The 12,257-nt window shown below is 38.0% G+C and overlaps 1 protein-coding gene across 3 annotated transcripts in view; it reads left to right on the top strand.

The window, feature by feature from the left end:
• CFAP47 (cilia and flagella associated protein 47) overlaps positions 1-12,257 on the top strand; it is a 502,187-nt gene that overhangs the window by 34,185 nt on the left and 455,745 nt on the right. For all 3 annotated transcript variants that reach the window (XM_070365964.1, XM_070365963.1, XM_070365962.1), the window contains exons 9-13: positions 2,728-2,917; positions 3,631-3,844; positions 8,283-8,435; positions 9,084-9,270; positions 9,371-9,467. In XM_070365964.1, the coding sequence (XP_070222065.1) occupies positions 2,728-2,917; positions 3,631-3,844; positions 8,283-8,435; positions 9,084-9,270; positions 9,371-9,467 (841 nt within the window). The remainder of the gene's footprint in view (positions 1-2,727; positions 2,918-3,630; positions 3,845-8,282; positions 8,436-9,083; positions 9,271-9,370; positions 9,468-12,257) is intronic.

Raw genomic sequence — 12,257 nt, 5'->3', positions numbered from 1 at the left:
TCTTTTTTCTATTTCCTAAAATGGAGGTTAGGTTATTGATGAAAGGCCTTTGTATTTTTTTTAATATTTATGCTTACTGCTATAAATCTTGGAGAAGGCAACGGCACCCCACTCCAGTACTCTTGCCTGGAGAATCTCAGGGACAGAGGAGCCTGGTAAGCTGCAGTCCATGGGGTCGCTAAGAGTCAGACATGACTGAGCGACTTTACTTTCACTTTTCACTTTCATGCATTGGAGAAGGAAATGGCAACCCACTCCAGTGTTCTTGCCTGGAGAATCCCAGGGACGGGGGAGCCTGGTGGGCTACCGTCTATGGGGTCACACAGAGTCGGACATGACTGAAGTGACGCAGCAGCAGCTATAAATCTACTTCTAATCACTTCTTTTGCTGCATCCCATAAGTTTTGGTATGTTGAGTTTTAGTTTTTCTTTATCTCAAAGTTTTCTCTAATTTCTCTTGAAATTTCTTATTTGACCTATTGGTTACTTAGAAATGTATTATTTAATTTCCACATATTTGTGAGTTTTCTGCATTCTCTTGTCTTTATTTGTTCTTTTAAACAATTTCTATATTGATATGCTCTAGTTTATGAGATGTTCTCATACTGCCTTTAAGTTTTTAGACATGTTTTTCTTCAGTTTTTTGAACATATTTATAATAGTTGACTTATTGTCTTTGTTTAATAACTCTAACAGTTGTGTTTCCTCGGGACAGTTTCTGTTTATTCAGTTCAGTTCATTCACTCAGTCGTGTCTGACTCTTTGCAACCCCATGAATCGCAGCAGGCCAGGCCTCCCTGTCCATCACCAACTCCCGGAGTTCACTCAGACTCACGTCCATCTAGTCAGTGACGCCATCCAGCCATCTCATCCTCTGTATTCCCCTTCTCCTCCTGCCCCCAATCCCTCCCAGCATCAGAGTCTTTTCCAATGAGTCAACTCTTTGCGTGAGGTGGCCAAAGTACTGGAGTTTCAGCTTTAGCATCAGTCCTTCCAAAGAACACCCAGGACTGATCTCCTTTAGAATGGACTCCTTGCAGTCCAAGGGACTCTCAAGAGTCTTCTCCAACACCACAGTTCAAAAGCATCAATTTATCGGCGCTCAGCTTTCTTCACAGTCCAACTCTCACATCCATACATGACTACTGGAAAAACCATAGCCTTGACTAGACGGACCTTTGTTGGCAAAGTAATGTCTCTGCTTTTGAATATGGTGTCCCGGTTTGCTTCTGCTGCTGCTAAGTCGCTTCAGTCGTGTCCGACTCTGTGTAACCCCATAGATGGCAGCCCACCAGGCTCCCCCATCCCTGGGATTCTCCAGGCAAGAACACTGGAGTGGGTTGCCATTTCCTTCTCAATGCATGGAAGTGAAAAGTGAAAGTCAAGTCGCTCTGTCGTGTCTGACTCTTTCACGACCCCATGGACTGCAGCCTACCAAGGCTCCTCTGCCATGGGATTTTCCAGGCAAGAGTACTGGAGTGGGGTGCCATTGCCTTCTCTGTATCTAGGTTTAGGTTGGTACAAAAGTAACTGTGATTTCAGACCATGAATTTTAAATCATTATAACTAGGCTGAAATACATCTTTATTAATCAAAATAGAAACCATTGTGATTAACACATTTTGCCAATGAGAAATAAGTTTGTTTATTCCTGTAGCATAAAAATCCATGCTATGAAATTTGACGAACTCTTGGAAAGCATTTTCTGCCTCCTGCTGGTTGTGGAAGTGTTTTCCCTGCAAAAGTTTTCAAGATGCCTGGAGAAGTGGTAGTTGGTTGGCAAGAGGTCAAGTGAATGTGGCGAATGAGGCTAAACTTTGTAGCCTGATTCATTCAACTTTTGAAGTGTTCGTTGTGTGATATTTTAGGTAATTTTCAAATAGCTGAGAAGTTAATTTTGACAATTTTCCCAGTGTTCTCTTTCTGTTTGTGAAGGAGTAACTTTTTAGAGGCCTTTATTCTGCCATTCTGGAAGTATTTCAGTACCATTAATCTTAATTTTTTTTTTAGATAGTTTTCTAATAATGTGTATCTTAAAGATTTGTCAGAGCTGTATATGATGTTTCTAAAGATTTTCATTTCACCATCAATAAACTAGCTTGCCTTAAAATTTTGTAAGCAACATTTTCTATTTGCTTTTTATTTTATCCTAACATTTTTCTGTTTTCTTTATACATTTCAGCTGCTATAAGAATATACCATAGACTATACAGTTTATAAGCAACTGAAATTTATTTCTAATTGTTCTGGAGGCTGGAAATCCTAGATCGGAGTGCTCGCATGGTCAGGTGTGGGCCCTCTTTCTGGGCACAGACTTCTTCTGATATCCTCACATGGTGGAAGGATTAAGGAGCTCTGTGCACCCTCTTTTATAAGGACACTAATCCCATTCAGGCTTCAATCGCCTAATTCTGTTTTATAGAGCATTAGAATTTAACAAAAGTTTCAGAACTTCCCTGGTGATTCAGTGGTTAAGACTCCTTACTTCCACTTCAGGGACATGAGTTCAGTCCCTGGTTGTGGAACTAAGATCATGTATGTTGCATGACATGGCAAGAATAGAAACAGAACAACAACCCAAAACATGAGTTTTAGGGGTTCGCAAATATTACCCAGGGATCGAACCCAAGTCTCCTGCATTGAAGGCAGGTTCTTTACCTGCTGAGTCACAAGGGAAGCCTTAAATATTCAGCCTATAGCAATTGATCACTTTTCTTCTGTTTGCAGAATGTGACATGTTCATTCATTCCACATCAAGTTGGAGTCTTTAAAGTGAAGCAATTTATAGAGATTATTGGCTCAGTGGCAGATGAAAATTTGCAGTCTTCATCACTGAAGCCTTTCCATCATATATATTTATATTTTAATAGTGTCTGCAAGCCTTCTACCAAGAAAGTTGTGATGAAAGTTAATCCTGGTATGCTATTAGGGGCGCTTATCAACTATTAGTTTACTTTTGGTTACTCTAGGATTATCTTAACACATTAATGTTTAGCTGTGTATATCAAATGTGATCTAATCTAATGCTTCTAAACTTTTGCATGTATCTGGGCCTGTAAAAATATGTCACTGTCTTACATCCCATCATTGATGTAAGCAGATCTTTGTTGGAGCCCAAATATTTGAATTTCCAGCGTGTTTCCAGTAGATGCTGATGCTGCCATTTTGAAGATCTCACTTTGACTAGCACTGATTTGGTGGTATATAAAATTTATTAAATATTTTAATATTTGATTCTTTTACTTTTTTGTATCTATAATATAAACCATTTTGACCATTCCATAGATTTTCTGATTGCTACTGTTTCAACTAATTCTCAGTTATCTCTTATACATTGAACCATATGAAATTGCTGATATTCAGTTCTCTTTATAAAAATTTCAGTTTCATGTGGGACAACCCAGTCCTTCAAGTTATCAGGTTTTAGTATTTTTGCATGCATTTTTATCACTTATGCATGCATTATTTTACTAAATTGTTTTATGTAGATCCATTTATTAATTATTTGTATTTTCTGAATTTGCTTAGGGATTTAGTTTTAAGTTGGAAGCAGCACTCTAGTGTAATTGTTAATTCATGGAAGTTCAAAAAAAAAAACATGTTTAAACTTAATATTCAATTCTCTAACAGGTATATCCCCTTTGGTCAGTAATCCTACGGGACAGTTTGTGGTGAAAGACTTGGTGCAGTACAAGGACCATGCACGTGTTGCGATGCTTCAGTCAACCATGACACGCATTCACAATCATAAGATAAATAAAGAGTTATTAAAGGATGCACTGATAGCCTTTCCCAATGACCGAGCTGCAAGTATCCGGTCTGGAGAAGACCATGAAAATTTCAGGTAATGTGCTATTTAAAAACCTGAAATTTTGTAAGACACAATAACCAGCATGACATGCAGAGACCTTATCAGATCCTATGTAATAAATTAATGATGGTAATAATAATAGTAGTAAAATTTTATTTTCAATTTTTTTTTTTTTTACATTGAAGAAGTTGTTGTGGAATGCTACTCTGTTTCCTTCATCTAACCTTTCATCTCTAATGTGAATGGTTTACCCAATGATTCTTAAAATAAGCTGTTGACAAGTAGAGAAAAATAATAGAAATAATCATATTTGGAAATGTATAAAGTCCTCAGAATAGTCATGTTCATTAATTATGGCTGAGAGCTTGAATTTATCTAAGATAAAACACTTTAAACTGTGATAATCAGTCATTCTCATCTTCATTGTCATTATTGTCTTCATCCTTAGCATCACCTTTGTTCAATCTCCTCAAAGTCACATTTCCAACAACTTTTCCCAAAATGAACTAAAATCTCCCCGGTTATAAGAATTATAAGTCAAAGCTTAGTGAGAATAAATTCAGTCATCCTAACATCTTTATTTTAGCCATTAGCTCAGGAATGGTTTTTATGTATTTGAGGATGAACTGGATTTCTTTTCTGCATGCTTGTATGTTACTGAACAACTGTCTAAACTTGATCATGTCCCATAAAATTCTTTACTTGTCTCTTTACCTTTGGTGAATCTTTAAGCTCACTTACTTTTACAGTTATTTTCTTAAAATACAATTTGATTTTTTATGCCATGATTGTTTTATTATCCACTATTGGAAAATTCTAAGTGTTTATTAATATATAGTCTATTTTATGATTTTATTTTACAAATTCCATCCATATCTGTCTTTTTCTCTCTTTTGTAGTTGACAAGTACTGTAAAACACACAAGCATGAAGATTATGCAGACTCCACTTTAAATAATTATACAGTATAAGAAAAGGAAAACATGCAAAGATAGCTGTGGAAATAATTTTTAAATGTATTATTTTCAATTATTTCCAATGCTTATATAAATACATCTATATACATATATAGTGTGTTAATTTAACATTAATACTTTATTGGTAAGGCAGTATTAATCAGATGATCTAAACTACCAGGATTTTTTTTTTTTTTTTTGAGGAAGGCTAACCTAAGCATTTTATATTTATCCCATGGCCATAATTATACTTTTTCTCTCAATTTACTCTTTTCCATTCTAACAGAAATACAGAATTTGGTTATTTTCTGGCTAGCAATTAGTAGTGAAAATTCAAGTAATGACATTTTACAGTGTATTAACTTGGTAATTATAATTGCTATTTTATTTTTTAATGCATTTTACCTTCTCAACTTTTGAGAAGAAAATAAGGTAAGAATTTTGTCTAGTTTTATTTAATGCAGTATATATCTTGTGTTTAGAATAGTGTGTTATAATAGGCACTCAGTAAATATTTCTTTAATGAATGAGGGGAAATGTCTTATTTACATAGTAATTTTTTTGCCTGTACTTTGCACACTTTAAAAAATCACCTACTCAAAGATTCAGAGGTATGTCTTAAAGTTTATTCTTTAAGGATCTCGTAAGCATTTAGATATGTTAGTCACCACCTTTTGTCACTTCAGGCACCTACTCTACTACTTACTTCTAAGTCCTGCCTTTTCTTCTTGCTACAGACAGAGGAACTTCAGATATAGGAATTATTTCTAGATTCTAAAGGTAAAGAATCTACCTGCAATGCAGGAGACCTGGGTTCAGTCCCTGGGTTAGGAAGACCCCCTGGAGCAGGGCATGGCAACCCACTCCAGTATTCTTGCCTGGAGAATTCCATGTACAGAGGAGCCTGGAAGTCTACAGTCTGTGGGGTTGCAAAGAGTTGGACATGACTGAGCAACTAACGCATACAAAGGTAGTTCAAGATCCCAGAGCTTGAAGGGAGATTTAAATATATCAACAACTATCCTTGGAGAAATATCAACAACCTCAGATATGAAGATGGTACCACTCTAATGGCAGAAAACAAAGAGGAACTAAAGAGCCTCTTGATGAGGGTGAAGCAGGAGAGTAAAAAAGCTGGCTTGAAACTCAACATTCAAAACACAAAGATCATGGCATCCAATTCCATCACTTCATGGCAAATAGATGGGGAAAATGTGAAAACAGAGACAAATTTTATTTTCTTGGGCTCCAGCATCACTAAAGACGATGACTGCAGCCATGAAATTAAAAGATATCTGCTCCTTGGAAGGAAAGCTATGACAAACCTAGACAGTATATTAAAAATCAGTGATATCACTTTGCCAACAAAGGTCCATATAGTCAAAGCTGTGGTTTTTCCAGTAGTCATGTATGAATGTGAGAGCTGGATGGTAAAGAAAGCTGAGCGCCAAAGAATTGATGCTTTGGAATTGTAGTGTTGGAGAAGACTTTTGAGAGTCCCTTGACTGCAAGGAGATCAAACCAGTCAATCCTAAAGGAAATCAACCCTGAGTATTCATTGGGAGGACTGATGCTGAAGCTGAAGCTCCAATACTTCGGCCACCTGATTTGAAGAGCCAACTCATTTGAAAAAACCCTGATGCTGGGAAAAATTGAGGGCAGGAGGAGAAGCGGGCAGCAGAGAATGAGATGGTTGGATATCATCACCAGTTCAGTAAGCACCAATTTGAGCAAACTTCAGGAGATAGTGGGCTTCCCTGGCAGCTCAGCTGGTAAATAATCCACCTGCGAAGTGGGAGACCTGGGTTTAATCCCTGGGTTGGGCAGATCCACTGGAGAAGGGATAGGCTACCAACTCCAGTATTATTGGGCTTCCCTGGTGACTCAGATGGTAAAGAATGTGCCTACGATTCAGGAGACCTGGGTTCGATCCCTGGGTGGGAAAGATCCCCTGGAGAAGGGAACGGCTACCCACTCCAGTATTCTGGCTTGGAGAATTCCATGGACTGTATAGTCCGGGTCACAGAGTCGGACTATATGCCAAAGTAAAAGCATGAACATAGTTGAGTGAATATTAGATATTGAGTAGTTTGTAGTTCTTTTTTGGATTTTTTCTTTGTATAGGTTTGTTGTTGATGGTTACTTTATAAACTCTGAAATATTAAGAAAGCAGCATAATTTTAAAAAAGGATTCCTTATTCTTTCTATATAATTTTTTTCTGGTTTTGAATACAGTGGTCTAAAAGTAATTAACTATTAGGAAACACTAATAAGATTCAGATCTAATTCCATCTGTAACCTCAGTTCAGTTCAGTCGCTCAGTTGTGTCTGACTCTTTGCGACCCCATGAATCGCAGCACTGGTCTCCTTTAGGATGGACAGGTTGGATCTCCTTGCACTCCAAGGGACTCTCAAGAGTCTTTTCCAACATAACAGTTCAAAAGCATCAATTCTTTTGCACTCAGCTTTCTTTATGGTCCAACTTTCACATGCATACACGACTATTGGAAAAACCATAGCTTTGACTAGATGGACTTTTGTTGGCAAACTAATGTCTCTGCTTTTTAATATGCTGTCTAGGTTGGTCATAACTTTTCTTCCAAGGAGTAAGCATCTTTTAATTTCATGGCTACAATCACCATCTGCAGTGATTTTGGAGCCCCCCAAAATAAAGTCTGTCACCGTTTCCACCGTTTCCCCATCTATTTGCCATGAAGTGATGGGACTAGATGCCATGATCTTAGTTTTCTGAATGTTGAGCTTTAAGCCAACCTTTTCACTCCCCTCTTTCACTTTCATCAAGAGGCTCTTTAGTTCTTCACTTTGTGCCATAAGGGTGGTGTCAGCTGCACATCTGAGGTTATTGATATTTCTCCCGGCAATCTTGATTCCAGCTTGTGCTTCCTCCAGCCCAGCATTTCTCACAATGTACTCTGCATATCAGTTAAATATGCAGGGTGACAATATGCAGCCTTGACGTACTCCTTTTCCTATTTGGAACCAGTCTGCTGTTCCATGTCCAGTTCTAACTGTTGCTTCCTGACCTGCATACAGGTTTCTCAAGAGACAGGTCAGATGGTCTTGTATTCCCATATCTTTCAGAATTTTCCACAGTTTATTGTGATCCACACAGTCAAAGGCTTTGGCATAGTCAGTAAAGCAGAAATAGATGTTTTTCTAGAACTCTCTTTCTTTTTCAATGATCCAGCAGATGTAGTAACCTGGAACTGCCCAAATTATTACCTCCTTGACTAATACCCCAAGAATAGGTGGTATTACATCCCAATGACCTTAGAGATTTTCTGTCATTAGTTTATGAAGAAAATTAGACATAATTTTAATCCTACATGTAATAATGTCTCCGTATATAATAGGATATGAGGACAATATCAGGACAGGACAAAGTCTGTGCCCAACTCCTGGTATAGGAGGCACTCAATAAAAATACTGATTGAATAAATGCACATGTATATTTATGTAATACATAAATATTAACATGACTTCTTCATATTCTAGGACGATTTTCACAAAGATTCCAAGATATAACTATGTGGATCCTGATTTTGCATATACTAAATTTGAAAAAATAGTAAAGAAATCTCATGATAACTATTATGTGGAATACATTAAATTTTTAAGAAATGTGCGCCTACAGAAAGAAGCACACAGGTAAAGTTCACTTTCTCAAACAATATGAAACAAACAGATCATGGTACCTGTAAAGCCAGAATTTTTTTCTTTAGGTTCTTTTTCATGATTTAAAGGATGTTTTTATGTATGAAAATAACAAAACATTGAACTACTTAAACTGCATTTATTTCCTTTTTTACTTTTGATTTGGGAATGTCTTAGATGGACTTCCCTAGAAGCATATTATGAGACAGGAGTTCCAGCACATGTGATTTTTGGAGGATGTTCTTTTGGGAGAAACGTGTACAATGTGAGGAAGCAGGATAGGGCAGGAGAGGGAGCTCAGAACTAATGTGTTTCAAATAAAGTTTACTCTCAGACTGATGCCTGCAGTTTCTTGGGCCTTGTTGTTCCTGCCTTGAGTCAAAGGAACTTTTGTGCTCCATATCAGTCATTGCCTGTGAACTGTCATTGGGTATGGTAGGGTGGGTATAACTTTACTGGGGTGGTATTTGAGAATGGGGTCCTCTTAACAGAGGGCAATTTTATGTGGAAAGTACTTTTGCCTGCTTCAGTGGATCTCAGTGGGTCAGTAACAGCATCTAATATGGGGAATATTTGAATTTACTGATGTATATCTTTTCTAAAAGACTTAGCCTCAATTAGTTATTATTATGATTTCCCTAGGAAGCACATATACTCATATAATGACATAGACATAGGATTACATCCTGCATCTGGTCTAAAATCACCCACTGTCTCAGAAGTGGAAAGGGAAGAGGAGTTACCTTCAACACAGTGTTGGATCAAACACAACCAATTGCTGAGAACCAGAAATATAGCAGTCAAGGAGACAAAGTCTCTGAGAAGAAAGGCATGTGCAATATTTCACATTTGATTATACCATGATAATTCTTAAAATATCTTTTGCTAGTATTGAATAGTTAATTTTGGAATAATGTGATTTCTCACAGGTTCTTAAAGGACTTAAATCAGACCCATCCACACCCCATGAAAAACATGATTGCAGCTTAACTTTGACACCAAAGCAAATTTATCAAGTAATTGTTGGTAAGAATCTATAAAAACTTACTGAAGTCTTTTTAAAAAATAGATTTATTGAAGTATAATTCATATTTCATAAAATTCACCAGGTCAAAGCATGCAAATCAGTGAATTTCAGTGAATTTACAGGTTTATTCAGCCATCATCACAATTCAGTTTTTACAATGATGCCATCAGCCTCTATCACTGTTATGCTCTTACTTCCAGTTCCCACCCCTAACCCCAGGCAACCATTAATTAGCTTTCTGTCACTATAGATTTGCCCATTCTGAACATTTCATGTAAAAGGAATCACATAATATGTGGTCTCTCTTACATTACTTCTTTTACTTAGCATAATGTTCGTAAGATCCATCCCTGTAATGTTAGGTATAAATATTTTGTTTGTTGTTATGCATAAATAGTATCTCATTTTATTAGGAATGGGCTTCCCTGGTGGCTCAGCTGGTAAAGAATCTGCCCACAATGCAGGAGACCCTGGTTTGATTCCTGGGTCAGGAAGATACACTGGAGAAGGGATAGGCTATCCTCTCCAGTATTCTTGGGCTTTCCTGGTGGCTCAGCTGGTAAAGAATCTGCCTGCAATGTGGAAGACCTAGGCTTGATCCCTGGGTTGGGAATACTCCCTGGAGTAGGGCATGGCAACCCACTCCAGTATTCTTGCCTGGACAATCCCCATGGACAGAGGAGCCTACAGTCCAAAGAGATGGATATGACTGAGCAACTAAGCACACACACATTTTGTTCACCCATTTACAGTTGAGGGACACTGAGCTGTTTCCAGTTTGAGGCTATTGTGAATAATGCTGCTTTAAATAGTCACATATAATTCTTTGAGTGAACATATGTTTTTATTTCTTTTGGTTAGATTCCTATGAGTAGAATTGCTGACTGGTATGGTAACTGGTTCCAAATTGGGAAAGGAGTACGTCAAGGCTGTATAGTGTCACCCTGCTTATTTAACTTATATGCAGAGTACATCATGCAAAACGCTGGGCTGGATGAAGCACAAGCTGGAATCAAGATTGCTGGGAGAAATATCAATAATTTCAGATAGACACCACCCTTATGGCAGAAAGTGAAGAACAACTAAAGAGCCTCTTGATGAAAGTGAAAGAGGAGAGTGAAAAAGTTGGCTTAAAGCTCAACATTCAGAGAACTAAGATCATGGCATCCAGTCTCATTACTTCATGGCAAAGAGATGGGGAAACAGTGAGAGGCTTTATTTTGGGGGGCTCCAAAATCACTGCAGATGGTGACTATAGCCATGAAATTAAAAGATGCTTGCTACTTGAAAGAAAAGCTATGATCAACCTAGACCACATATTAAAAAGCAGAGATATTACTTTGTTAACTAAAGTCCATCTAGTCAAAGTTATGGTTTTTCCAGTAGTCATTTATGGAATGTGAGAGTTGGACTGTAAAGAACGCTGAGTGCCGAAGAATTGATGCTTTTGAACTGTGGTGTTGGAGAAGATTCTTGAGAGTCCCTTGGACTGCAAGGAGATCAAACCAGTCACTCCTAAAGGAAATCAGTCCTGAATATTCATTGGAAGGACTGATATTGAGGCTGAAACTCCAGTACTTTGGCCAGCTGGTGTGAACAACTGACTCATTGGAAAAGATCCTGATGCTGGGCAAGATTGAAGGCAGGAGGAGAAGGGGACAACAGAGGATGAGATGGTTGGATGGCATCACCGACTGATGGACATGAGTTTGAGTAAACTCCGGCAGTGGGTGATGGACAGGGAAGTCTGGAGTGCTGCAGTCCATGGGGTTGCAAAAAGTCAGACACGACTGAGAGACTGAACTGAACTGATGGTAACTTTGTGTGTAACTTTTAATGAAATTGCCAAAACTTTTCTGTAGTGACTGCACTAGGTTGCAATCCCTCCAACAGTTGTTCAGTCACTAAGTTGTGTCATACTCTTTGCGACCCCCTGGACTACAACATACCAGACTCTTCTGTTGTCCACTATCTCACAGTTTGCTCAAATTCATGTCCATTGAGTTGGTGATGCTATCTAACCATCTCATCCTCACGTGTCCCCTTCTCCTCCTGCTTCAGTCTTTACCAGCATCGGGGTCTTTTCCAATGAGTCGGTTGTTCCTATCAGGTAGCCAAAGTATTGGAGCTTCAATAACCATCTTTCTAATGAATGTGCAGGGTTGATTTCCTTTAGGATTGACTGGTTTAATCTCCTTGAAATGCAAGGGACTCTCAAGAGTGTTCTCCATAACCGCAATACAAAAGCATCAATTCTTCGCCTCTTAGCCTTCTTTATGGTCTGACTCACATCCGTACATGACTACTGGATGCACCATAGCTTTGACTACATTTCAGCAAAGTGAAATCTCTGATTTTTAATACACTGTCTAGGTTTGTCATAACTTTTCTTTCAAGGAGCAAGTGTCTTTTAATTTAATGGATGCAGTGTTTTGGAGCCCAAGAAAATAAAGTCTGTCACTGTTTCCATTGTTTCCCCATCTATTTTCCATGAAGTAATGGGATTGGATGTCATCCATGATCTTAGTTTTTTGAATGTTGAGTTTCAAGCCAGCTTTTTCACTCTCTTCTTTCACCCTCATCAAGAGGCTCTTTAGTTCCTCTTTACTTTCTGCCATTAGAGTGGTATCATCGCCATACCAGAGGTTGTTGATATGTATATCAGGGTTGCAGTTTCTCCAGGTTTTCACCAACAATTGTTATTTTCTGTCTTTTTGATTACAGCCATGCTAGTGGGTACAAAATGTTCTCTCATTGTGCTTTTGATTTGCATTTTCTTTTTGACAAAG

Source organism: Bos mutus, chromosome X (assembly GCF_027580195.1).
Source record: "Bos mutus isolate GX-2022 chromosome X, NWIPB_WYAK_1.1, whole genome shotgun sequence".
In the NCBI taxonomy this organism is placed as follows: domain Eukaryota; kingdom Metazoa; phylum Chordata; class Mammalia; order Artiodactyla; family Bovidae; genus Bos; species Bos mutus.
This window is presented reverse-complemented; position numbering and strand designations above follow the sequence as displayed.